This window comes from Natator depressus, chromosome 1 (assembly GCF_965152275.1).
Source record: "Natator depressus isolate rNatDep1 chromosome 1, rNatDep2.hap1, whole genome shotgun sequence".
NCBI classification, from domain to species: Eukaryota; Metazoa; Chordata; order Testudines; family Cheloniidae; genus Natator; species Natator depressus.
The window spans coordinates 323,135,957-323,160,899 of NC_134234.1; the positions used below are offsets into that span (position 1 = coordinate 323,135,957).

General features: G+C 39.9%; 1 protein-coding gene across 2 annotated transcripts in view; it reads left to right on the forward strand.

Annotated features, from left to right (window-relative positions):
* The window catches only part of RELN (reelin), a 452,196-nt gene that overhangs the window by 255,605 nt on the left and 171,648 nt on the right, over positions 1 to 24,943 (forward strand). For both annotated transcript variants that reach the window (XM_074942520.1, XM_074942521.1), the window contains exons 10-11: positions 75 to 315; positions 19,121 to 19,266. In XM_074942520.1, coding sequence (XP_074798621.1) covers positions 75 to 315; positions 19,121 to 19,266 — 387 coding nt within the window. The remainder of the gene's footprint in view (positions 1 to 74; positions 316 to 19,120; positions 19,267 to 24,943) is intronic.

The window sequence follows — 24,943 nt, forward strand, 5'->3', positions numbered from 1 at the left end:
TGGTAAATCACTTTGATCAGGCAAATCTCCACTGGCTTGATCTCGATCTGATTCTGTATCTTGATGTTCTACAGAGCCCCTTCCAATGTCAGCACCGTCATCCACATCCAGTACCTTCCTGAAGATGCCAAAGGAGAGAATGTTCAATTTCAGTGGAAACAGGAGTATGTACATGCTGGTGAAGTGTATGAAGCCTGTTGGGCATTGGACAACATTCTGATCATAAATGCTGCTCACAAACAAATTGTCTTAGAAGATAATCTTGATCCTGTGGACACTGGCAACTGGCTTTTCTTCCCTGGGGCCACGGTTAAGGTTTGCTTAATTTTGTTTTGTACTTTAAAAAAAAATTAATGCACGTAGTAATAGAAAAATCACTTTCAGCCAAATTCTGATGGAAGAAGTATATTTTGAGCTACCACCACCAAATATTGCAGAATTTGGCTCTTTTTTTCTTTAATCCTCTTTGAAGTAGCATTTGACCTCTTGCCCATCACATCTGACTCAAACTGTTCTGCAATTTACCAAAATTAAACAGGGGTGTGTAACAGTTGTCATGTCAAAGATCATGTAGCAGAAAACGTATAACTATTTCCTTTTAGCAAAACAGTACAGAACTGTTGAAATGAATACAAGTCTCTCCACTAAGTGTTTTCCAGTCATTGTATTTGTCAGTCGAAGTGTAGTATTGCTGCCAATTATAATTGCTCCATCACCTGCCCATGCAATTCCCTTCAGTTTTATATCATTATGACAAAAATGATAATGGTGAAGCTGAATGTGACATTATCTCTCACAGAATCATTGTAAACAATATTTCTTGAAGTCAGTGAACTTGTAACAAAAATACTCAAATTTACACAAATGTATAGTCCATCCCCCCCACTCCCCAATTTTCCTAAATGTGACTTAGGTGAGCATAATGTATCCATTGCAGTATACATACAGATGTAGTGGGTGCAAGCCACTCCATAGACATATGACCTGAAGAATAGATGTCTATACCTTGTGTTCTAAAAATACTGACTTGTGCCACTGGAATTAAATGAGAATCTCCATTAGCTGTCAAGTTTTATTCTCTTTGAGGCAACCTCCTAGAGGGTGACATAATTACAGGATTTCAGCCGGTCTGATGCCATCCAGGAAAGGACACTGATACAAAAATCCTGAAATATCTCATCATATTTACAGAAATATTTGGGGTGTACACAAGAGTGCTATCTACTGAATCATCATCAATACTTCCTGTAGCACCAAATAGCTCCTCAGAAATCTTCCATTCCATCATGAGCCTGCTTAGTGTATGAGATCTGGCCAGATCAGAGCACCTGATAGAAAGGCTGCAGGCTGTTTGGTAGGTACATGAGCATGCTCTCTGTTGGCCTGATTCTACAACCCCTCCATGCACAGAACTCCCATTGACTTCAATGAGATGTCTTTGTGTGGAAAGCTGATAGAATCTTCCCCCACATGCTGCAAAATATACGAAAGCTTGAATAGCAAATGACTTGCTGTTAGCATCTTATTGCTCATTCACAAAAAAGCAGTGGTGTCGTCAAAGTTCACTAATGATATTGGTAGTGTTTTGGCAAGTGCACAGGAAACAGATGTGGAATTCAGGGCAGTGAGGTAGTGTTTATGGCTTCATTCTTTCCCCCCATAATAAGACTTGTATGGCCTCTGATAAGCCTTTGTAGAAATAAATGCTGTTTCTACTATACATTGCAATCTACTCATAGTACATTATAAAGTGCAATCATCTTTTTTGCTTCAGTAAAGTAATTTACATTAAATTGAAAAATTCTGCATATGGGATTTTGGAATGTAATCCTGTCCTGCTTGTTTAGTGTATTTAGTCAAGTCATTTCCTATAGTGGTTTTTATCTTTATTGTGCTCTCAATCTCTTCAGTGATGTTTAAGAATACATAACCCCAGTTCACCAGTTAAGAAGACGTTGAAGTCAAGGAAGGACTGATGTGCATCAGATACTGCTCCTATCAGCTGACGGGAACTAGTGTTTTTAAAGTCCAGTAGCCAGATTTTAATACCCTCATGGATGTTGAATAGTACCTCACTCCATAAGGAGTCTCACTGAAGACAACTGCTCAAGAGTATGGGTATCAGAGTCAGGCAACAAGATTTCTATTTAAGAATACAATTAATTTTTTTTATCAGGAACTAAAGATTCCTTTTCACATATCAATTTAAGCAGTTGTAAAGTTTCTGTTTAAAGGAATTGAACATGGAAAAGATGTGGCCCATAGGTGTAGAATTTTAGAAGGGGAAAAAAGAGCAAAAAGAAAACAATTGGATGCACACTCTCAGTAATTTTTGTTGCAAAAACTCATCACTTACTATACCCGAAAGACACATAACCAGCACATACATGTTTAGCAAGCAAAGCTATATGTTGGTTTTTTAAAAATTACACTTGTGTAGCACCAGCACACAACCATGGTTAAACTTCATGCAAAAACTGGGTAATTTAGCAAATGAAAAGTTATATACCATAGAATCATAGGGCTGGAATCTAGTCCAGCACCCTGCATTCATGGCAGGACTAAGTATTATCTAGACCATCTCTGACAGGTGTTTGTCTAACCTGCTCTTAAAAAGCTCCAATAATGGAGATTCCACAACCTCCCTGAGCAATTTATTCCAGTGCTTATCCACCCTGACAGGAAGTCTTTCCTGATGTCTAACCTAAACCACCCTCACTGCAATTTAAGCCCATTGCTTCTTGTCCTATCCTCAGAAGTTAAAGAGAACATTTTTTCTCCACCCTCCTTGTAATAATCTTTTATGTACTTCAAAACTATTATCACGTCCCCTCTCAGTTTTCTCTTCTCCAAACTAAACAAATCCAATTTTTTCAATAACCTTTAATCATTTTTGTTGCTTCTCTGAACTTTCTCCAATTTGTCCACATCTTTCCTGAAATGTAGTGCCCAGAACTGGACCCAATACTCCAGCTGAGGCCTAATCAGCATGGAGTACAGCGGAAGAATTACTTCTCGTGTCTTGCTTACAACACCCTTGCTATTACATCCCAAAATGATGTTTGCTTTTTTGCAATAGTGTTACACTGTTTACTCATATTTAGCTTGTGATCCACTATGACCCCCAGATCCCTTTCTGCAGTACTCCTTCCTAGGCAGTCATTTCCAATTTTGTATGTGTGCAACTGATTATTCCTTCCTAAGTGGAGTACTTTGCATCTGTCCTTATTGAATTTCATCCTGTTTACTTCAAACCATTTCTCCAGTTTGTCCAGATTGCTTTGAATTTTAATCCTATCCTCCAAAGCATTTGCAACTCCTCCCAGCTTGGTCTGCAAATTTTATAAGTGTACTCTCTGTGCCATGATCTAAATCATTGATGATGATATTGAACAGAATGGACCCAGAATTGATCCCTGTGGGACCCCACTCGATATGCCCTTCCAGCTTGACTGTCAACCACTGATAACTACTCTCTGGGAAAGGTTTGCCAACCAGTTATGTATCCACTTTACAGTAGCTCCATCTAGGTTGTATTTCCCTAGTTTAAGAGGAGGTCACGAGAGATGTATCAAAAGCATTAGCATTACTAAAGTCACGATATATCATGTCTACTGCTTCTTCCCTAACCACAAGGCTTGCTGCCCTGTAAAACAAAGCTATTAGGTTGGTTTGACACAATTTGTTCTTGACATATCCATGCTGACTGTTATTTGTCACCTTATTATCTTCTGCAAGGGTGTCTGCAAATTGATTGCCTAATTATTTGCTCCATTATCTTTCCGGGTACTGAAGTTAAGCTGACTGGTGTGTAATTCCCTGGGTTGCCCTTATTTCCCTTTTTATAGACTGACACTATATTTATCCTTTTCCAGTCATCTGGAATCTCTCCTGTCTTCTATGACTTTTCACAGATAATTGCTAATAGCTCAGATATCTCCTTAGTCAGCTCCTTGAGCATTCTAGGGTGTATTTCATCAGGCCCTGGTGACCTGAAGACATCTAACTTGTCTAAGTAATTTTTAACTTGTTCTTTCCCTATTTTAGCCTCTGATCCTACTTCATTTTCACTGAGATTCACTGTTAGTCGTCCCATCACTACTAACATTTTGTTGAAAACTAAAACAAAAAGATCACCTAGCACTTCTGCCATTTCCACATTTTCTGTTATTGTTTTTCACATAATGCTTCTTGTCAAAAATCCCTTTCAAAACCAACATTGCATCTGCCAGAAAAGAGAGTGGATTAGTTCACTAACTTTCCATTTTTCTAAGTCTGTACTCTGTTTTAGGTGATAAGTTAAATGAATTTGTCAATCTAATCACCAAGCGACATTTGTTCCCATGTGATTAGAGGCTTGAAAGTCTGGTGGTGTAGTGACTAGTGAAGCATGGTAGGGAGACCGGGGCCCTTCCTTTCCACCAGATCCCAGCCCAGAGCCCTGTGGGAAGTAACACTGGCAGGTTCCTCCCCGCAGAAAGCCTAGATCTGCCACCCTGGGTACTTCCTACCTGTATGCCCCTTCTGTTTGTGGCATGGCTCCTGTAGTCCCATCAGTCAATAGCTTCACAAACAAACTCCCAAATGAGCAGTGCGCTGCAACACCTGCTGCTTTTTAAAGTGGGTGATGGTGGGGGAAGGTGCTGCAGGGGGCCTTACCTGCTATGTGGTCCCCTCTCAGGCTCCACCTTCTGTCTGACCTCCTTGGAAAAGGATTCTTCTCTCCTGCAGTCTTCCCACAACCCATTGTCTAGGATTTGGAATACTTTTAACCCACTCCTCCAACTGCAGCGTGCTCAGCAGGCTTGTAGGAGCAGGGCTACCTGGCCCCAGTGTGGGGTTTGTATACCCCATCACACCCCCTCTCCCTCAGACCCTGAGCTATGGTGCCATAGAGCTGCTCTGGGTCTTCTTGGGCCCGTGAAAAGAAATCCACATTTTTATCTTCCACACCTGCACAGTGGGACACCTGGAAGTTATACAGCTGCAGCAAGAGGTACCATTGCATGATGCATGGGTTGATTGTTCATGAAGTTCAGCCATAGGATTGGTGCACGGTCAGTTATTAGACAGAAGAGCTGTCCCCATAAGTAATATCACAGGGCATTGGAATTTCACTGCCAGGGCTGCCTCCTGAATGCCCGAGTATGCAACCTCCTACAGGAACAACTTTCTACTGAGGAAAAGGATGGGATGTTCTTCTCCTCTGAGTTCTGAGCCTGACATTGGATGCATTGGTTTGTAAGACAAACAGCTTTGTGAAGTCTAGATGGAATAGCACCAGTTCCTGGCTCAACTGGCTTTTCAGTGTTCTGAATGCCTCATCGCAGTTTATCATCCAATAGATCCTTTTGGGTGTAGAGTCTTTTATCAGATGTTAAGGGAGCAGCAAGGGTGATGAAGTTTGGGATGAATCGCCAATAGTACCCTGCTAATCCCAGGAACCAATGAACTTGCTTCTCAGTGGAAAGGGTGGAGCAGTCCACTAGGACTTGGACTTTGTCCACTAGAGGGCATAACTATCACCCTCCAACTGCATATCCCAGGTAGGTGAATTCCCGGATGGCCAGTCGGCACTTGGCTGGGTTGGCTGTCAATCCTGCCTCTTTAAGAGATTGCAGTACTGCTGTCTGTGCTCATCCTGGAGGTGTCGCTGCCATTCACATGGCTACCCCTTCTGCTCTGGACTGGATAAGAGACCTTAAGATCTAACTGTAGTCGTGCTATTGCTTTCACTGTTCCACTATTGCCATACAAAAGAAGAAGAAGTAATACTGCTGTAAAGTGCCTTATGGTCAGCCCACCCTTCACTGTAGATGGCAATATCTTTGATATAGGGAGCTGCACGTGATCCAGGCAGCTGCAACATTCTATCCGTCAACCGCTGAAAGGTGGCCACAGCCCCATGGAGCCCAAAGAGCATCATCTTAAATTGATATAATCCAAATGGAGTGAAGAAGGCAGTCTTCTCGTTAGCCTCAGGCATCAAGGGGATCTGCCAATACCCCTTCATTCAGTTGAGGGTGGATATACACTTGTTGTCCCGATGCAGTATCAGCAAATTTCATCATCGTACTGCATTCATTACTTTTCAACACTCTCTTTTAGATGGCTATCTGCAGTTCACAAAATCAGTCTTAATCAGTCCCAAAAATCAGGTCTTTGCAGCACTCCAGTATTTTCCATTTCAAATCATTAAGACCCTTGTCTGATATCCAAACTGCTATGGCCACACGAATATCTCTGCCTACCATTTTTATGCCCTCCCTCCACCTCCTGTCGATTAGCATTTTGTGTGGTTTGACATTAAAATCTTTCTTGAAGTCCACTACAGTCCATCAACGGCTTTCCCCCATCAAATTAACTGACACTTCCGAACATCAATCAGATTTCCTGGACATTATTATTTGTCAGAAACACTTTATTGCACAACTAATTCAGTCTATGTTGTGCATATAGAAAATGTAGGATGAGTGTTCTATTCCTCTCCAAAACTACTTGAAAAATTACACCATAAGGCTGACTAATTTCATAGGACAAAGGGAAAGAAACCCAAAGAGAAATGAGGGCATTTCACATATTCGTTCTTTCTCACATACACTCCCAACCTACAACCCATCCTAAACAAAGCAGCTGCAATATGGCATGTTTTTCAAATAGATGAGCAGTTGCAAATCTACACGTTTGCATATCAATCTGACAAGTGCTTCACCATGTACTTGCTCCTTACAGCAGCCGACATTGGGAGAACAGAAAATCATCCATATTTCTTTCTGATAGAAAAGGAGAGATAAAGACAGGTATCCAGCCACCCTTAATAAACTTAATTAAAATCACTCGGGTGCCAAAGTTGGGGACTCTATCAAACTCAGAGACACTGTCCGGATCAAATAGGCTAATACTGTAAGAGATGTACTGCACACAATGGATTGTTTTAAAAATGTTTCTCAGCGTATTATCCACTTGACAATAGTGTGAGCACCCTGTTGTGGGATACTCTCCCGGTGTGCATGTCCCCTATTTTGTTAATTATAAAACAGCTTTGAACATACATTGCATGCTTTTCCAAATAGTTCTGCCATGTGTACAATGAAGATTGACTTCATTCACGCCAATCTAAATTTTTTTAAAATGTGCCAGTTCAAGGGGATCAAAGTTCACACTCAGAAAAATACCTTGGAAGTACATCTGTAAATCAGAATATCTTCCTTAACGGAGCAGGCATCTGCCGTGTATGACAAAGATATGCCAGCTGCTGTGCCACTTCTGGCGGTTTCATCAACTGACTGGCTAAACTCACGTCCTAGGCCCTCACCCCTAGTGCTTTAGTGATTTGCACAATCCTAGATCTGGGATTTTTTCCACATCTTTTTCCTGAATGTGCATTGCTGGGTGTCAGCAAGCGGAGAAGTCATGCACACAAACTCACAAGACACTGGCAAAAAGACTGGCTAAACTACTCCACAATAGCAAGTCCAGATCAGAATTCCAAATCTTCATTGAACCCCCAGTGAAGCAGTGTGAGTGACACAGTTTTGTCACCATGTGTTCTTTTTCACCACCAACATCCTGGCATTGACCTTTTTAATATATTTTTACCCTTGTGAACTGATTGTGCTCTATTTATTTATTTCAAATGAACAACATTGTATATTTCCTTTGTAGTTTTTAAAAATGATATCAAACAGTAGGTTGAGGAATCAAGTCTCTGGTCTGTATTAACTGTGTTTGCTTGCAAGAAAAGAGTGAAAGGGACAATGCTGACTGAATCTACCTTTGTGCCTCCTGTATTCTTAACCCCCAGGAGAAATCAGAGCAGCCCCAGGACTGCTCTAACTAAGGGCTTGTCTACACACAGTTTTTGTACTGCTTTAACTATATCAATTTGAAAGTGGTGCAAATCCCTAGTGTGGATGCAGTTATACAGCTGTATATCTTATTCCTGTAAATTTATGTGAATAAGCTGTACCAGTATAAGGCACCTTAATACCTGTATAACTGTGTTCACATGAGGGGGTTCTACCAGTTTAACTATTCAGGTTAAAAACATCACTAACTTGACCAAAATAGTTAAATTGGTACAATAATTGTGTGTAAACCAGGCCTTACAGTTGGCTGTCTATGACTCCTTGGACCATTCTGACAGCTGAGAATAATTAGAGTGCAGCATAATCCAGCCCACATCCTGTACACTAGAACTGTGAGGGTGAATGGCATAGACTTTATATTCCAGTTCTGTGGCAATCAGAGAATCCCCTTTCACCGGGGATATCTCCGGTGGCTGGATTCATTAGCTTTACAGTCCCTAGGTTGGGGTTCTCAGGATATTTCGGTGACCTCAGAGTACAGCCACCAACTCTGGCTGCTGGCTGCTCTCACACTTTTTCCTAAAATACTTAATTAGCTTTAGGAAAAAGAAATAAATATGCACATATACACATCCATTTATTTATTGCTATCTAATAAGTCTGTTGTGAAAAGTGATATTAACAAACATACAAGTATCACTTTTCACAGCAGACTTACTCAGCCCCACAAACCTGGGGACAAATTAAGCCCTGGATGGGTGGCCAGGCCAGCGGGGGGAGGGGAAGCAGAGCCTAATGCCCCACGGCCAGGGGACAGGGCCCACGGACGGAGCCTGAAGCTGTGCGGCCATAGCCTGGGCCTCGCCGCTTCACAGCCAGAGCCTTGTGCTGGAGACCAAAGCCCTGAGGCCAGAGACTACCACCTCAGGGATGAAGTCCAAAGCCTGAGCCCCACCACCCCTGGAAAGGTGGGGAACTCACTGGCTGCCTGCTTCTCCAGCGTTGTGCCCCAAGAGGGGGGCAGGGCCCAACCCCTGCTGGTGGCCCCAGCAACCATCACCAATGTGGTGCATCCAGGAGCAACAGGGAGGGGAAGGGGCTCTACTTTGACCCCTTCCCAGTCACAGCCCAGGAGTCTGTGGCCGCAGGAAAACCCCCTGGTGGCTACATGCAGCCACGGTGGCCGCATTTGAGAAACACTGAGTTAGTCACTGTAAACAACAAAGGATCTGGCCTTCCCAGTTCACTGTGTGATACAGCATAATATAAGCAGTGTAAAGTAACACTGGTGAAATGTAAAAGAGATCAAACCACTGGGATTGATTCTCCTTTCACATCATTGAATGCTGGCTTCCATAAAGTTACTTCTGGTTTTTACCCGGGCAAGCAAGATCAGAATCAGGCTCACTACTGTAGAATAACACATTTGGAATACTAGAACATCAGTGGTTCTAACACAGCTGCACACATACCGTTTAAATAGCCATTCAAACCATTGCTGAAAATAGTTTTAATCCCAAGTTTGCAATGTATTAGTTGTACAGTCAATTTATACATGCATCATAAAATACTCCACATAAAGAATTAATGTTGCTTGATTCATAAAAAGGCAAATTGTTTCTAGTGCTACCATTTGAATGACAATCTGTAACAAGAAATGATGAGCAAAATCACACTTTATAAACTGCCTCTCATCACATTACAGAGCAAGTTTCAACCTATTGTTTTGCAAGGGGAAGGTGCACTGTAACCCTGCTTGCACCTGGTCTGCTTTCTTAGCCAAGTTTTAAGTTTTGTAACTTGCTGTAAATTATCTAAAAATCTAACATGTGGAAAATGTTAGAAACTCTATTTACCTAATGGGGAAATGTGTCCAATTCTATTGTCATATTTCCTTTAGAAATAGGAAGGACTTCAACCCAGAAGTCCTCAGAGTCAAAATCATAGAACTGCTTAGTTCCGAATGATGGCAATTATACCTTTAAATACGTTAGCAGGGCAAGAAATTGTATGTGAATTAGAATTGTATTAACATCAGTTCAATCCACCTACCTGCTATCACATTTAAAATCTTGAAGTTCCAAATACCAACATGACTCACTCCCAGCAAGACACAATGTCTAATTTATGACTCTGCCAATAATGCAGCTTTAATTAATTTTCTTCATTCTATTTCTCTTTCCTCTGCTTCTAACATCTCATCTGTTTGCGCTGCCTAGATTTTAATTAAAAAAAACCTCTCCTCTCTAAGGAGCAATCTGAAGTGGCAAAAAATAATCACTTAAAATATTACAGTCATTAAAAAATTGGCTGTGGTCAAAGTAATGCATTTTCAATTGGCCTACAAACAATATTTTAGTTTCCTTTTAAAGTGCATTTTGTATTTGAATTGTGTGCCACCAGCCAGCATGGTTATCTGTAATGTTCTTCCAGCTGGGTGGGCCGAGTGACAACTCCTTAATGGAGGAAATTGATGACTCTGCTTATGGAAAGGTGAGGCATACTGGGCAGATTTCTTTCCATCTGCCACCAGCCCTTTGCAAGCTGGCATTGCCCAAATGCCCAGTATATTCAATCCATTGTAAGCAATGTTGCCAAAAAATTAATTGTGAGGCTTCAGCTATCGGAAAGACTCGTCAGGGCCATTAGGCCCCAGAGAGATACTGCGAAGCGGTGCATCAGTGCTCATCTTTAATAAAAACCTAATTAAATGATGGTAAAGGTGACTGAGAATATTTTAAAAGCACAGAGGTGAAGCCACTAACATTTACATCTGAGTATGGGGATCAACCTCAAGAAGACGTTATCCACAACTGAGGCCAAAAATCTGTTACACTGGGGAATGTAGCACTGATGTTTCCTGTTGATGCTTTCTGAATGGCAAAATTGTATCACTTAGTTACACTGTGTTCTGCTTTTCAAGCAAAAGAAATCCATACAATCAGGGAAACAGGATAATATTTGTTGATTCACAATTTTTGACATAAACAAATAGGAAAGAAGCCTCATTTTTATGAACCCCCCACTTTTTAACCCAAATGTGTGTCTCTCTGTTCCCTTGCCAGTCTTGTAATGGGTTCCTGCATATTCCCACAGTTTTACTGATATCTTATTTTATGAAAGTTTCATATGTCCCTGCAGACCTATGTAAACCGGAGTGTTACTGTGCCACACTTAAAATAAAAATATTTGATTTCAGTTTTATGAGAGGCAGCATGGTCCAGTAACTTGGCCACTGGACTCAAAGTTAGAAGATCTGGGTTCTGTCCTCTGATCTGCTGTGTGACTTCTTTGTACTTGTTTCCCCTCTCACCCCTTGTCTATTTAGACCAGGGGTCTCAAACACGCTCATGCGCCCATGGAGTTATTTCCTGCGGCCCACCATAGGCACCAACTCCGCCCCTAGCCAAGTTCCCCTCTCCCCCCCACTCCCAGCGGACTGCGTCTCCGCTCCTCTGCCTACCTCCCAGCGCTTCCCGCCACCAAACAGCTATTTGGCGGCACTTAGGACTTTCCAGGAGGGAGGGGGGAGGAGCGGGGACACCACGCGCTCAGGGGAGGAGGCGGAGAAGATGCAGGGCAGGGACAGGGATTTGGGGAAGGGGCTGGAATATGGGCAGGGAGGGGGTGGAGTTGGGGCAGGGACTTTGGGGAAGGGTTTGGAATGGGGGCGGGGAAGGGGTAGGGTAGGAGTGGGGCCATGTGTTTCAGACCCCTGTGATAGACTGTTAGTTAGGGGCACCAGGCACCATCCCCCATCACCCAGGGATCTCTCTGTTAGGGGTGCTGGGCACCCAGAGGTCCCCCCCATCACCCAGAGGTCTCTCTGTTAGGGGCTCTGGGCACCCCTAGGTCCCCCCCATTGCCCAGGGGTCTCTCTTTTGGGACACTGGACAGTGTCTGTGATGAAGTGGAAATTTTCTGTAACATTTTTATAATTCCTAGGTGAGCCTCAGTTTCCCTCTCAACTTTGCACTGTGACCAGGGGGGTGGAAAGTGTTACGCAGTGCAGGAGAGAGTCAGCGCCTATGGTGGGCCGCAGGAAAAGGCCCACAGGACGCGTGTTTGAGACCCCTGGTGTAGATCATCAACAGTGTTACTGACCACATAAGGAACAGTTACAGGTGTTTATATTTTATTAAAACCCCTCTTCGCATTTCAGTTTTTAAAAAGTTAATACATTGACTTTTAATAGCATACTATATTACTCTTCATTTTTTTTCATTTTTGACTATACTTTTGTATTGTTTTATGAAAAGTTTTCAGTGATGCGGCCCTCAGGCCAATGTACTAGTCCTCATGTGGCCCTCATAATGATTTGAGTTTGAGATCCCTGATTTAGACTGTAAACTCTTCAGGGCAGGAACTGTCTCTTACTATATATTTTTACAGTGCCTAGCACAGTGGGGCCCAGATTTCAGCTGAGGCCTCTAGATAGTTCTGTAATACATATCATTAATAATGAGTACATTTTTCAAAAGTGCTTAAGTGATTTAGGAGCCTACATCACTTTTGAAAATTTTACCCAATACCTCTTTATGCAAATATGTATATGTCATATAGTGTAGCACTAGGGTTAGGAAGGACGCAGTGATAGCAAAAATCTGGGAATACTTCTTAAGTTAGGTTCTGAGCCTTGAACCAATCCATAGTTATACAAAAACAATTATGAGAATAACCACATGTGTTTTTAGTCATTTGCCTCTGAAATCCAACAGATTAGAACAGTCCTAATTGAAACTTTTCTAACCTTCAGAAGATCAGTAAGTTTTCCTAGAGACATCTTCCTAAATTAGGTGAAAGACTGATACAATATCTAAAAGATGATATAATATCTAAAAACTGTAACTTATAAAGTAATGCAGGATTGATCAAACACAGACGCTTCTCAAAAGCTGGATTCTGAAACCATTCTGTGCTCTTTCCCATAGTCACTATCTTCAAATGATTATCTAATGTCCTCATATTGTGCTGTGGAAGATTTTTTTATTCCTGGATTTGAAACACCCATGGATAATTCAAGTTATAAGCTTTTAGAGGGATGCCTAGTCTATTGATAATATGCCAAAAAGTGGACCAGTATTTGCTAGACAAACTGATAGTTGTATCCACTCCAAAAATGTGTTGTTCATTTAGATTTTAGCCATTGCATATTGCATTGCCATGTGATACAACATAACACAACTTAACATAATACCACAGCTGCAATTTAAAGGACTGATTTAATGGAGCAATTTATGTACAAAAAATAATTCTCAGATAAAACCTAGGTTAAACTGGAGTCAATATTGAATACATGCCAGTAACTTTAGCACTAAAGCATTACAGGGATGTTCTAATTACCCTAAAAATCATGCATAAGAAACTCAGGAAATTCAGAGTTAAGGTTAAACTGAAAAGGAATCCATACGTGTTGAGGTATGAGAATGCACAGCTAAGACACCCAAGCAACCTTAATTTTGCCTTAATGGCATGCAATAGCCATACAGTTGCAGTTAGTATGAAATGGGTATTTGTAGTACCAGATTCGATTAAATTGATTTTTAAACATACATTCGATTTTTTTCATTTTTCATTTTCTTGTGGCTGCCATCTTCCCTGAAGACAGCATGGCTTCACTCTTACTGGCAACCACGGGAGGCAGAGGCCATTCTGAAATCCACCATGTCATAAATATAAAGGGAAGGGTAACCACCTTTCTGAAAACAGAGCTATAAAATCCCTCCTGGCCAGAGGCAAAACCCTTTCACATGTAAAGGGTTAAGAAGCTAAGGTAACCTTGCTGGCACCTGACCCAAAATGACCAATGAGGGGACAAGATACTTTCAAATCTGGAGGGGGCGGGACAAAGCGGTCTGTCTGTCTGTGTGATGCTTTCCCGGGAACAGATCAGGAATGCTGCCTTACAACGCCTGTTAAATTAGTAAGTAATCTAGCTAGAAATGCGTTAGATTTCCTTTTGTTTAATGGCTGGTAAAATAAGCTGTGCTGGAGGGAATGTATATTCCGGTTTTTGTGTCTTTTTGTAACTTAAGGTTTTGCCTAGAGGGATTCTCTATGTTTTGAATCTGATTACCCTGTAAGGTATTTACCATCCTGATTTTACAGAGGTGATTCTTTTACCTTTTCTTTAATTAAAATTTTTCTTTTAAGAACCTGATTGATTTTTCATTGTTCTTAAGATCCAAGGGTTTGAGTCTGTGTTCACCTGTACAAATTGGTGAGGATTGTTATCAAGCCTTCCCCAGGAAAGGGGGTGTAGGGCTTGGGGGGATATTTTGGGGGAAGACGTCTCCAAGTGGGCTCTTTCCCTGTTCTTTGTTTAAAACGCTTGGTGGTGGCAGCATACTATTCAAGGACAAGGCAAAGTTTGTACCTTGGGGAAGTTTTTAACCTAAGCTGGTAAGAATAAGCTTAGGGGATCTTTCATGGAGGTCCCCACATCTGTACCCCAGAGTTCAGAGTGGGGAAGGAACCTTGACACACCATTTTGCTAATGGCAGCCCTGTAGCCTCGCTCTGATTGAGAACAATAGGAGGTGGCCGCTATATTAAAAAAGGTGATGGAATTTTCTGTAGAAGAACATTAAATTGTCAGCCTCTGCTGAAGAAAAATTTTCAGTTATGAAGAATAACAAAAAATGACCATTAATCCTAAAACAAAGTTTTCAGAAGTAGCTTGAACATAACTTCAGTGAGTTTTAACTATATGGGAATAATTATTCTATTATTAAGACAATTTAGAAGAAAACTATGGAATGACACAGGTTTTTAATTTCTTAAAGGATCCATTTTCTAAATTAATTTTAACTCATAAACTAAGCCATATACTTGTAAATTTTCAGAAAAATTGATTTTGTACTCAGAGGGAATGCTGTAATTTGGGAGGTGATATGGTGTATGCTTCATATGTGATTGAATCCCTGCTTTAAATGCAAAACTCAATGCAGCTTTAACTATGGAACTGCAATTGATGCTTCAATAACAACAGAGGGAAATACATTCATGTACTGATGTCATATGGTCTCTTGAATTACAAATATTATTTAGCAATTTAATCTAATGTTGCATACACATTCAAAAACGTATAAATCAAGATATAACTGAGAACGTTGACTCTTAAATTGATCATTTAGATAAAAGATGTCCAGTATCTTAAATGCAAGGCCAAATTAACTTCTGTAAAAAGCAGGTGCAACTCCATTGACATCAGTGGAATTATGCCTTCCCATTATACCAGCTATGGATTTGGCTCATAATACCTTTGCTCACATTTTAGTACTTTTCTTTCTTTAATAGAAAACCCATTAGAACTAGATTTAAATACTTTAAATACTACAAATAATTACAACCTGACACAGAATATTTACTTTGGGAATGAGATGACATAGAACATTAGTAAAAATAGTAACCGTTCACTCCTAGAGGCTTGGATTCAAATCCTATTTTGATCAAAAGAGAAAATGAGCATGATGGTCTTACTTTAGTCCCCAGAGTACACAGTGAGCCCTATCACAAATGCACACTGTAATTCAGCACAGTCAGCAGTCTGTTAGATGATTGAACAAGACTGACATTGTTGGGGGGGATGGTGCGGCTCAGAACTGAAGTGTATCAGTAGAGCTTTGCTTCACTGAAAATTTAGCTAAGTGTTTTTTGTAAGGATCAAAATGCTGTGAATTGAATATAACAGAAATAAAAAAGAGCAATACCAAGCACTAAGAGTAATAACTTGAAAGATAAAAGAAAAAGAAAAACTTTAAATGTAAATCAGAAATGAAGCACAAACTGAGGATGGTTATATAAGGAAAACAAATCTCACAGATAACATGGCAGGTCAGAGTAAGGCTCTTGAAGGCTGAGATCAAGACCAAAAATCAGTAAATCAATGGAGTTCCCATCTTTCTCTGAACAGAATTCTGAGCTGATTTTCAAAAGTGCTGATAAGCACCCACTGCTCCCGTTGTGACTAATAAGAACTATGGGTGTTCAGTGCCTTTAAAAATCAGGCCACTTACATTTAGGTATCCCAGTATGGATTTCTAGGTACCCAACTTTAGACACTCAGGCAGGGATTTTAATGGCATAGGGGTACCTGGCTCCTTTAGACTCTGTTAAAAATCCAAGCCTCAATTTTGAACATCTTTGCCACTCCCTTTCATGGGCTTTGCCTTTATTGGTAACTCACATAACAATAAACCCATAAACCTCAGTTTAACCTTTCTCTCCAGTGTGGCTGTGTCACAGGTAAAAAAGTTGACTACAGCCAAAGTTAACCTGAACAAAGGTCAATTTAACCTAATTAACACAAAATAAGTATGGAATACACACACATACACAACCCAAAACACAGACACAACAGAGCTTTATCTGAAAGTAAAAATATAGTTTTATAGACCTAATTAGATAAGTTATAGCTTTGTGTCCTGTTGAATTTTGCAAAGCTTCCGCACACAGCTGCAGTACATCACAATAAAAATTACTTTTTTTTGACTCTGTAGTCAAAATGACTATTTACTTATCCAGACTACTTTAATGGAAACTCCGTCACACTTACCATAATATATATTACTGTAGACTGCAGAAGGACATACTACCCATTAAATGCTAATGTGGTTACATCTGTTTGAGGTAGATTTTAATTGCTGCCTTTCATCAAGTAAGTAATTACAAACGGTATAGTCAGCTATCAAATGAATGCTTGGTTGTAACTTGCCAACTGAGAACTATACTAGATCTATAAATGATGCTCCAGTGTCTGTATGCAACTATGGTAGATAATTCTACTATGGTAGATAATTCTCTCCACTTTAAGTTCTGACTGTTTAATAAAAGATACAACAAGACCGAAACTTGAAAAGTTGGATCCTGCAGCCTAAGGATTAATTTTCATTCTGTATATTCATTTTCACTATTTCTGAGCATAAAAAAAGAATTTTGTGGCAGATTGAATGACAGATAAATGGCTAGCTTCCTCCCCATTCTGCAAATGGATATACTGAAAATCAAGTAACAAAATAAACAAATTAATTTTACTCTTAAGTCTCAAGTGAGCGATATATGCAAACATAAAAGGTACTAAAATAGATGAGCAAAATACATTTCATATGTAGTTAATAACAGTGTAGTACAAGGGATGCTTTTCAGAGAGGTATAAAATAGAAAACTGTGTTCAGATAATAGTTGCTATCAATACATACTTTGTGTCACAACCCAGTGGAAAAAAAATTGTTCTTTTAGTTGTAGGTATATTGGGTTGTCTCATATTTAATGTGTCGTGGTATTTTCTTGACTGGTTCAAGCTTATTGTATATTTGTGGTAGAATTCTTGTTATTTCTAGAGTAAACATAGCTCATGGCTTATCAGCATTTCTAAATCTCATAATTGCTTTGACCTCTATTTGGGGCTAAATATATTCACAGAAGTTTACTTATTTCAGCTGCTGAAATTCTCTTTATATCTTTATACCATGTTTCATTCTCTAAGTGAAGTTTAGTAGTTCTTATTTTGCACTGAATCTGACTGTCATTCCAACATAAATATAGCAACAATCTGCATGCCCTTAGACCAAAAAGTCAATGGGCTAAATTCAAACATGGTTACTTCTCTAGTAATGAAAGCTGCAGGTACTCTACACCTCTGAATATTGGGTCTCCTATTTACAAGCCTAAATATGAACTAAACTGCCTAACTTTAGGTACCCAAGTTTGAAAATCATTGGCAAACTCGCTTCAATTTTAATTTGCTCTCACAGTATTAAATTGACGATGAGCTGTGGAATGCTACAAAGTATCATCATTTTTACTTTGTTCTTATGAAATTATGAAAAGAAATATTGTGCAATTTTCCATTGCTTTCCATATCCTATATCTTATATAAGTTATGGAATTACCCTGACACTACCTTGACCTTTTTTCATTCTTATTAGTTTAGTTGGGCATCATACTCATTCCCCTTTACAGACAGTCACCAGTTATGAGGGGTTTGAGTTAGAGCAGCCAGCATAGATTATACTGAAAAGGTCAATGTGATTTTGCATCCAGCAATAATTCCCAGAATATGAAATCTCATTATTGTATCTCATTCTTATGAATTGTGATAGTAATGGAAAATTATTCTAATTAACCAATTCTTGTTTCATCCTTCAGTTTTTAATATACCCAAGGCTCTCTTGAAAAGTGTTTTAAACTAATTATTTTAATAACAGAAATTGTATGCTACTAAGTTCCTTGATCAACTTTCTCACATTTTGAAAATGTACCTCCTTTCATCCGGTCACTAAAAATGGGGAAATTTTTAAACTGGGATTTCAGAAAGAAGAAAAGATATATGGTTTTCTTCTGAATTTTTATGCCAGATGAAAAGCATCTTTCACAGACCAAGAGTATTTGTAGAAAGGGATTAAAAAGATTGGAGAAAGGATGTTCTTTCAGACTGGATTCAGGAGATCTGTGTTCTGTTCATAGCTCTGCAGCCAATTTCATGTGTCAGCTTGAGCAACTAAATTAATCTCTCTGTGCCTCAGTTCCCATTTGGGAATAATAATGTTTCCTTTTTCTCCTCACCCTTTCCTCCCCCCAGTCTCTTTAGACTGCAAGCTCTTCAGGGCAGGGATTGCTTCCTGCTTTGCGTTTATACAGAGTTCAGCCCAGAGGGCCCCCATCTCGGTTCAGCTTCTGTGTGTTACTCTAATATAAATTAATAATAATAGAATCTCAGCAACATGGTGCCGACAGAAAATAATATGTTTGAATTAAACATATGCAATAGTTTTTTCATTTATAAATGTCAAAAGTCCAAACGTTATTATGTTATCTAAATCTAATTTATTTATTTAATATCATTTATATGACTAATAATAACAAACCACAACACTCCATTGGCAAATATTCAGGCAAAGAAGATCTGGCATTTGTTTCAAGACATGTCTCTGAACCTCTAAAGGGGCAAAACATCCACCCTAGATTGAATATACTACTAAGTTATTTGAATATAGGAATGTGATTTTTGGTCTGAGCTAGATGCAATGTAATGCTTTAAAATTGTTATTGTTATGAAAACAAAGTTATACACTTTACAGAGGTCTGAAATTGAAGACAATAGAAAATATGATATTGAGAGGCAGTAATAACTGGGAGTTGTTCAAGAAAGATAAAGAAGAATGAACAAACTATTTTTTGTTCTGTTTCAGGTGTGAATGCTAAATAATTTAATGACTTTTTCTGAGCTCTGATTGTACGTGAGCAAGACAGCTGCCATTAAAAACAAAAACCATTTAACAACCACCTCTTGCATGTTCCTTTTATCTATAGCATAGCTGTCAATCAGATGGAAACTCCATTTATTTCCATGGAACTGAAGGCAGTGAGTTCAATTTTGCCACAACCCGAGATGTGGATCTTTCCACTGAAGATAACCAGGAGCAGTGGGCAGAAGAGTTTGAGAACCAGCCTAAAGGGTGAGTGATTGTTACCTCCAGTGCTATAAGTGTGCATGCAACATTACTCCAGGAGATAAGGAAACTTCAACTGAGAATGGCATTTGCTCTCTGCAGTGTTTTTGTAGTATGTCTGCTGCTAAAATAAAAAGCAGTAAAAAAATGTTGGTAATTATAGGTTTTAGAGATGAAGAAGTCAAGGAGAGTCAGTAGGTCCTGTCTGATTCCAGACTATTTTGTCTCTAGATAGCTAAATATACAAAAGTTGTGCGCATGAACTTCATAGTGTTACATTAGAAACTTTCCGTGTTGCAATGTTTTCCACTTCTGCCACATGTTAACATTAAAAATACACAGTTGGACAAAATCAAATTCTTTGAAAAACTCAAACTTTCCCTGGAACAAAACATAATCTTGCTACTGTCAGTGTTGGAGAAAATGGGGGACCTGAGCCATACTCTGGCTGCTCTAGCACAAACCAGTCCTAAATCTTGGGGAAATAGGGAAAATCACTTCTGCATGGGAGGATGCAGAGGTGTTATACAGCAACTGTCACCCCTCCTCTTCGCTGCAAGCATAGGAGGCATGGCCAGGACTTTGCCCTGCCCTAGCAAACCCTGGCAACTGTTATGTTTCCTTGTAGCTGTTGGTAGTTAGTGGAGGTTACAGCAGCTCCGGGTTTAGGGAGATTAACCTGGTGAAGAGCAGTTCCTGGACTGGGGGAATGGAAAGGGTACTTCTGTACCTCTCCTAAGCTGCACTTAAGGTTCTATGGCCATAAATGAGGATCTGGCCCAGTATTTTTACTTTAAATATACAGCTAGTGAATAAGTGAGTGTTTGGACTTCAAACAGGATCCACAGGGCCTGATCCAGTGCCCACAAAGTCAACAGGAGTCTTTTCATTGATAACAATGGGCTTTGGATCGAGCCCTTGGTTTTGTAAAGAGTGTAGAGTAGTGGTTACAAACAGGGAATTGGAAGCTTGACATACACAGTCAGATTTTCAAATTTGGCATGGATACTTACATACAAGTGTGTACAACCAAGTTATACATGAAATATCATAAGTCCAAAATGTTCAGAAGATATTTAAAATCAGGCACCCAAATCCATTTTTGGGCACTTGCCATAAATGAATGGCCTGATTTACAGTATTGAGCACCCAGAGATCCCATTGACTTCCCAGCCATTAAAATCAACCATTTATTTATGGTACATGTCAAAGACTTTGGGAGCCTGACTTTAGACCCATTCTTCACAGCACTCCCAGCAAAACTGCATCGTAATTTAGCCCCAGGTTGGGGGAAATTTAGCTTAAGTAGCTATAGGAAAGAATGGTTTTACATTGTACAGAATATAAAAATAAAAGAAGCTTAGATAGAAAGACAAAAAGATTCATCTTGACTTATCCCGCTTGTGCCTCAGTAAATATAACATGCTGTGGTTTTTCTGTCCCAAGTATCTACTATTTTTTTTTTGACAAGCAGCTTTATCTTAGTATCTTTATGCTTTCTGTTCCCACATTCTATTAACTCACTATGAGAAGAAGAAGAATACTTAGCTCCTATGTAGCATTTTTCGTCAAACGAGCTCAAAGTGCTTTACAAAGCAAAGTAAGTATTGCATTATCTCCATTGTACAGATAGGGAAACTGAGACATAGTAAAACCACTTATCTTACATAAGCTTACACATCAAACAGCCACTATTAATGAAGGACATGAGTACAACATAATCAGGTGTCCTAATCCAGTTCTTCTCCAGGCTTCTCTTCATGACAACAACCATTATAATTAATAATAATTAATAATGAATAATAAATGTCATTATAGATAGTAAAAAGAGAACAGTCAGATCATAAGCAAGCATTATGCTCCTCTGTGCATGTAGATAATTTTTATGTGCTCTCTGATTATACAAACCTATCGGTATGTTACAAATCAACATCTTACAAGCAGTGACAATTAAGTGGTATCTTTGATTACCATAGTTTTTCCCAGTTCTTGGCAGGTAGCTTTGACCACTGTGGTAAATGTTAACATCATTGTGGCTCTCTTCACTTCAGCTCTGTGTTGTATCTCCCTCTCTATGTGTCTCATATAACTTGAATCCATTTACTGAGCATTTGTCCTGCTGGTAGAGCGTCCCCAAATGCATTTTCTTAATAATGAACATCAATTTCCCAACATCTGGCCATTTTTTCAACCTATTCAAATCATTCTGTAATCTCGCTAAATCCTGGGTTCACCTCTTCCTGCCTTTTTATTATTTGCAAAAGTGGACACCATGCAGCCATTGCCAATAGCACTTTGCAGAGTGAAGCTATGAAGCGGGACAAAGGAGATAAATTCTGGGTAAAAAGCAAAATAAAACAGAATAACAACAAATTGGATGCGTTTAGTAAAATGAATTTTTCTGTTTAAAAACAGTGAGGATTATATTAGTTACTGCAGCCCCAGGGCAGCTGTAAAACATAGACTGATAATTTATGTCATTTCTTCTGAACACTGATTTCAACTTCTAAAACACAGAATTTCATTAGCAGCTACAGAATCACATGCTGCTTATGCTGTGTCTGAGATAAAGATCACTGTGTAAGAAATACATGCAAATATGTTATGTGAACTCTTGAGCTTACTTTTGAGTTTAGGCAAAAAAAAAAAATCATTGTAAACTTATTCCCAGTCTAAATAACTAACTCTTGTCTTGTGCTCTTTGCTGTTATCCTTTTCATTTCAGAAAATGTTTTATACAACAACAAAACATGAGTATGTGTGGGAAGGGTTGCTAAGTGAACCATGTGTCCGATGCCCTTTTGGCCTTTATTTTCTTCTTCTTTCAGAGAACAGGAAAATGGTAGCTGGTAGTGCACATCTGTTTTTTTTTTTTTGGTAGATAGGGTACCTAGTAAGCCATATTCTTAGCTGGTGTAAATCAGCATAAGTCTATTTAAGTCAATTGTTCTGATATGGATGCCATCCTAAGTAGGAAAAGAGCCTAATTTTCAAACATATTTAGAAGTGACTTACAATAAAAAAATAGGGAGTACAAATCTAGAAATAAAATGCTGTTCACTATGTGCTAGTTTATGACTACACAATTGCTCTGAGCCAGGGACCATGGGTCTTGAACTCTTATCTACAAGGCTCTTAGGAGCCAGTAAGTGCCAACCTGCCCCCAAGCACCAGAACAAGAAGTTCAACTCCAACAAAGGATTCCAGTCCTAGGATCTGACTGGTGGCACTCTGGGGGTCCTGATTGGGTCTCTGCTGCCAGTGAATATAAGATTTAGCAGTTTGTGTCTTGTAATAAACACAAGCAGCAAAATAAGTGTTTTGATCTTAAATTAGCAGACTTAGTTTAGGGGCTTTCTGGTATATGTAACCACGGAGCAATGGCATTCACGTGTCAAAACTATTGGGAAATGTATTGAGGCAAATAGCTTATGCTAGCAGTTGGACCACTAATTATGGTCCCCTGAAATAGCAAACATGGGCAAAAGGCTGAGACCTAATCAATATGGTTCTAGATGTGTGGGAATGTAAGGGAAAAGGGTTATAAAAGATTGCCTGACCAACCCCGACTTGGGTTATCAGGATGACAGGAGCGTGGAAATCTTATTGTCATTGCCATTTACAGTGCTTCTCTATTTCCTGCTCCTTCCATCTTCACCTCTGATGGTCTCCCTAAAATTGTATGTGCAGTTCTGAAGGCCATTTTGCTTTATTTATATTGCTTTTCTATGGTTGCAGTTATATTTGTTCGTATGTGGGTACTCAGTGAAGTCTTCATGTCTCTATAAATGTGACTCACCAATCTGATTCCCTATAAAAAATTCCAAGTAGCAGCCTAAGTAAAAACAAAACAAAAACCCTGATGTTAATGACTTGTGAATTTTGCACCCTAAATACCATTTAAATATTATGATTTTCCTTAGTGCTGCTACTTTGGAAGAATGTGTCTTTTGATTCCTTAAAAATACTTTAGTTAAAAATTCATTCATCAAAGTGTCTGAAGTTAACAGGGAAGAATATGACCCATTAACTTCCTATTAGTTTGCTACTTCTAATGAAATTCTTTATTCAGAAAAGTGTTCATTTTCATAGGAAGTTTCATTAAGGGATTCATAATCTTTAATATACAGGATTTTAAGGCTTCTTTTATTATGTAATCAGTAAAAGTATTAAGTATCAATTTTGCAGTTCCTTGGGATAAGAAATTCCACACGTATCACTGAGGACATATTAATTGCAGACTTTTCCCACAAATTACCTTGATTTACTGACACATTCTGAATATGTTCAAAACTAATTATTCAAGGTGGACTAAAAAGAGCTCATACACATGCAATTTTCCATGGTTTCCAAATGCAAAGTCCTAGATATATACTGTATAGAGTCTACTTAGTCAGGATTGCTATTTCATTGTGATGCCTCACAGGAAACCAATTTAGCTGAATGACAGTGAATGGTAATGACTGATGTTTAATGGGAACAGTATTAGTAAAAATTTTGCTTAATGGGGATTTTGCAGTGTTAAGGAGTTAATGATGTTTAACCAGGAATCAATTGTAAGTAAGTTACAAGTTCAGTCTTTTAATAAGTAAGCTGCCATACAAAGATTAAAAGAAAAAATAAAAACAAAATACAGGGAGTGTCGTGGGGTAGGTGTACCCCGTCACGGGGTGTCTGGTCACAAGAGATGGAAGAGGCTGTACTGCAGCTGGCTAGGTCCTATGCGGAAGACCCTATTGTGGAACTTGGTATTATGGCCTAGTGGCTGGAGTCAGCAGAGCAGCCCTTCAGCTCAGGGCAGTGTGGCCTAATGGACGGAATCAATACCAAAGCCCCTTACAGTCAGGGTAGCATGGCCCAATGGCCAGAGTTGATAAAGTAACCCTCACTGTCAGGACAGGCTGGTCTAATGGCCAGAATCAACATATGAGCCCCCTACAATCAGGGTAGTATAGCCTAATGGCCTAACTCAATACAAAAGTCCCTCACAGTCAGAGCAGTGAGGCCTAATGGCCAGAGGCAATAAAGTTGCACCACTCTGTGGGGTTGCATGGCCTATTGGCCCATTGGGAAAGTAGGGTGCCACTCGGAGCCCTGGCAGTGGCAGGATTACTCACCACTGAGTCAGCGGGGATCTTTCCAAAAGACGCTGACTGGTTCTTTGGTTCACCCACCGGAGCAAAGGCGAAGTCCCCTGGGCTGCTTCTTACCCTGTCTTCACTGGTGATGGGCCACTGTTCCTATGGGTCTCCAGAGTCTTCAGGCGGCATAGCACCTGACAGCGCAGCCTCTTCTCTGGGTTGGTCAGCCCACCTGAAATCTGTCCGGGGCTCAGTGGGCCTTGCTTCTGGGGTCAGGTCCTGTAGCAGCTCCCTGGAGAGAGCCTGCAGTCTGCATCCTCTCCCTTCAGCAGCCTGCCCAGACTGAGCTTAGCTACTTCCCTTTATATCTTGCCTCCAGGCTGAGCATGCCCAGCAGAGGCAAAGGGGCATGGTTTCCTCAGTCTGCAAAGCACAGTTAACCCCTGCAAATCCAGGGGGAGGTAGGTGCACCCCATCACACACCCTACCCTTCAAGACAGTACTCGGCCGGGGTCTTTCCCCACTGTCCTTCCCTCCCGCCTGGAAGAAAGAGTCCGTGTTAGCGTGGGCCCTACCTGGACGGTGCAACACACTGAAATCAT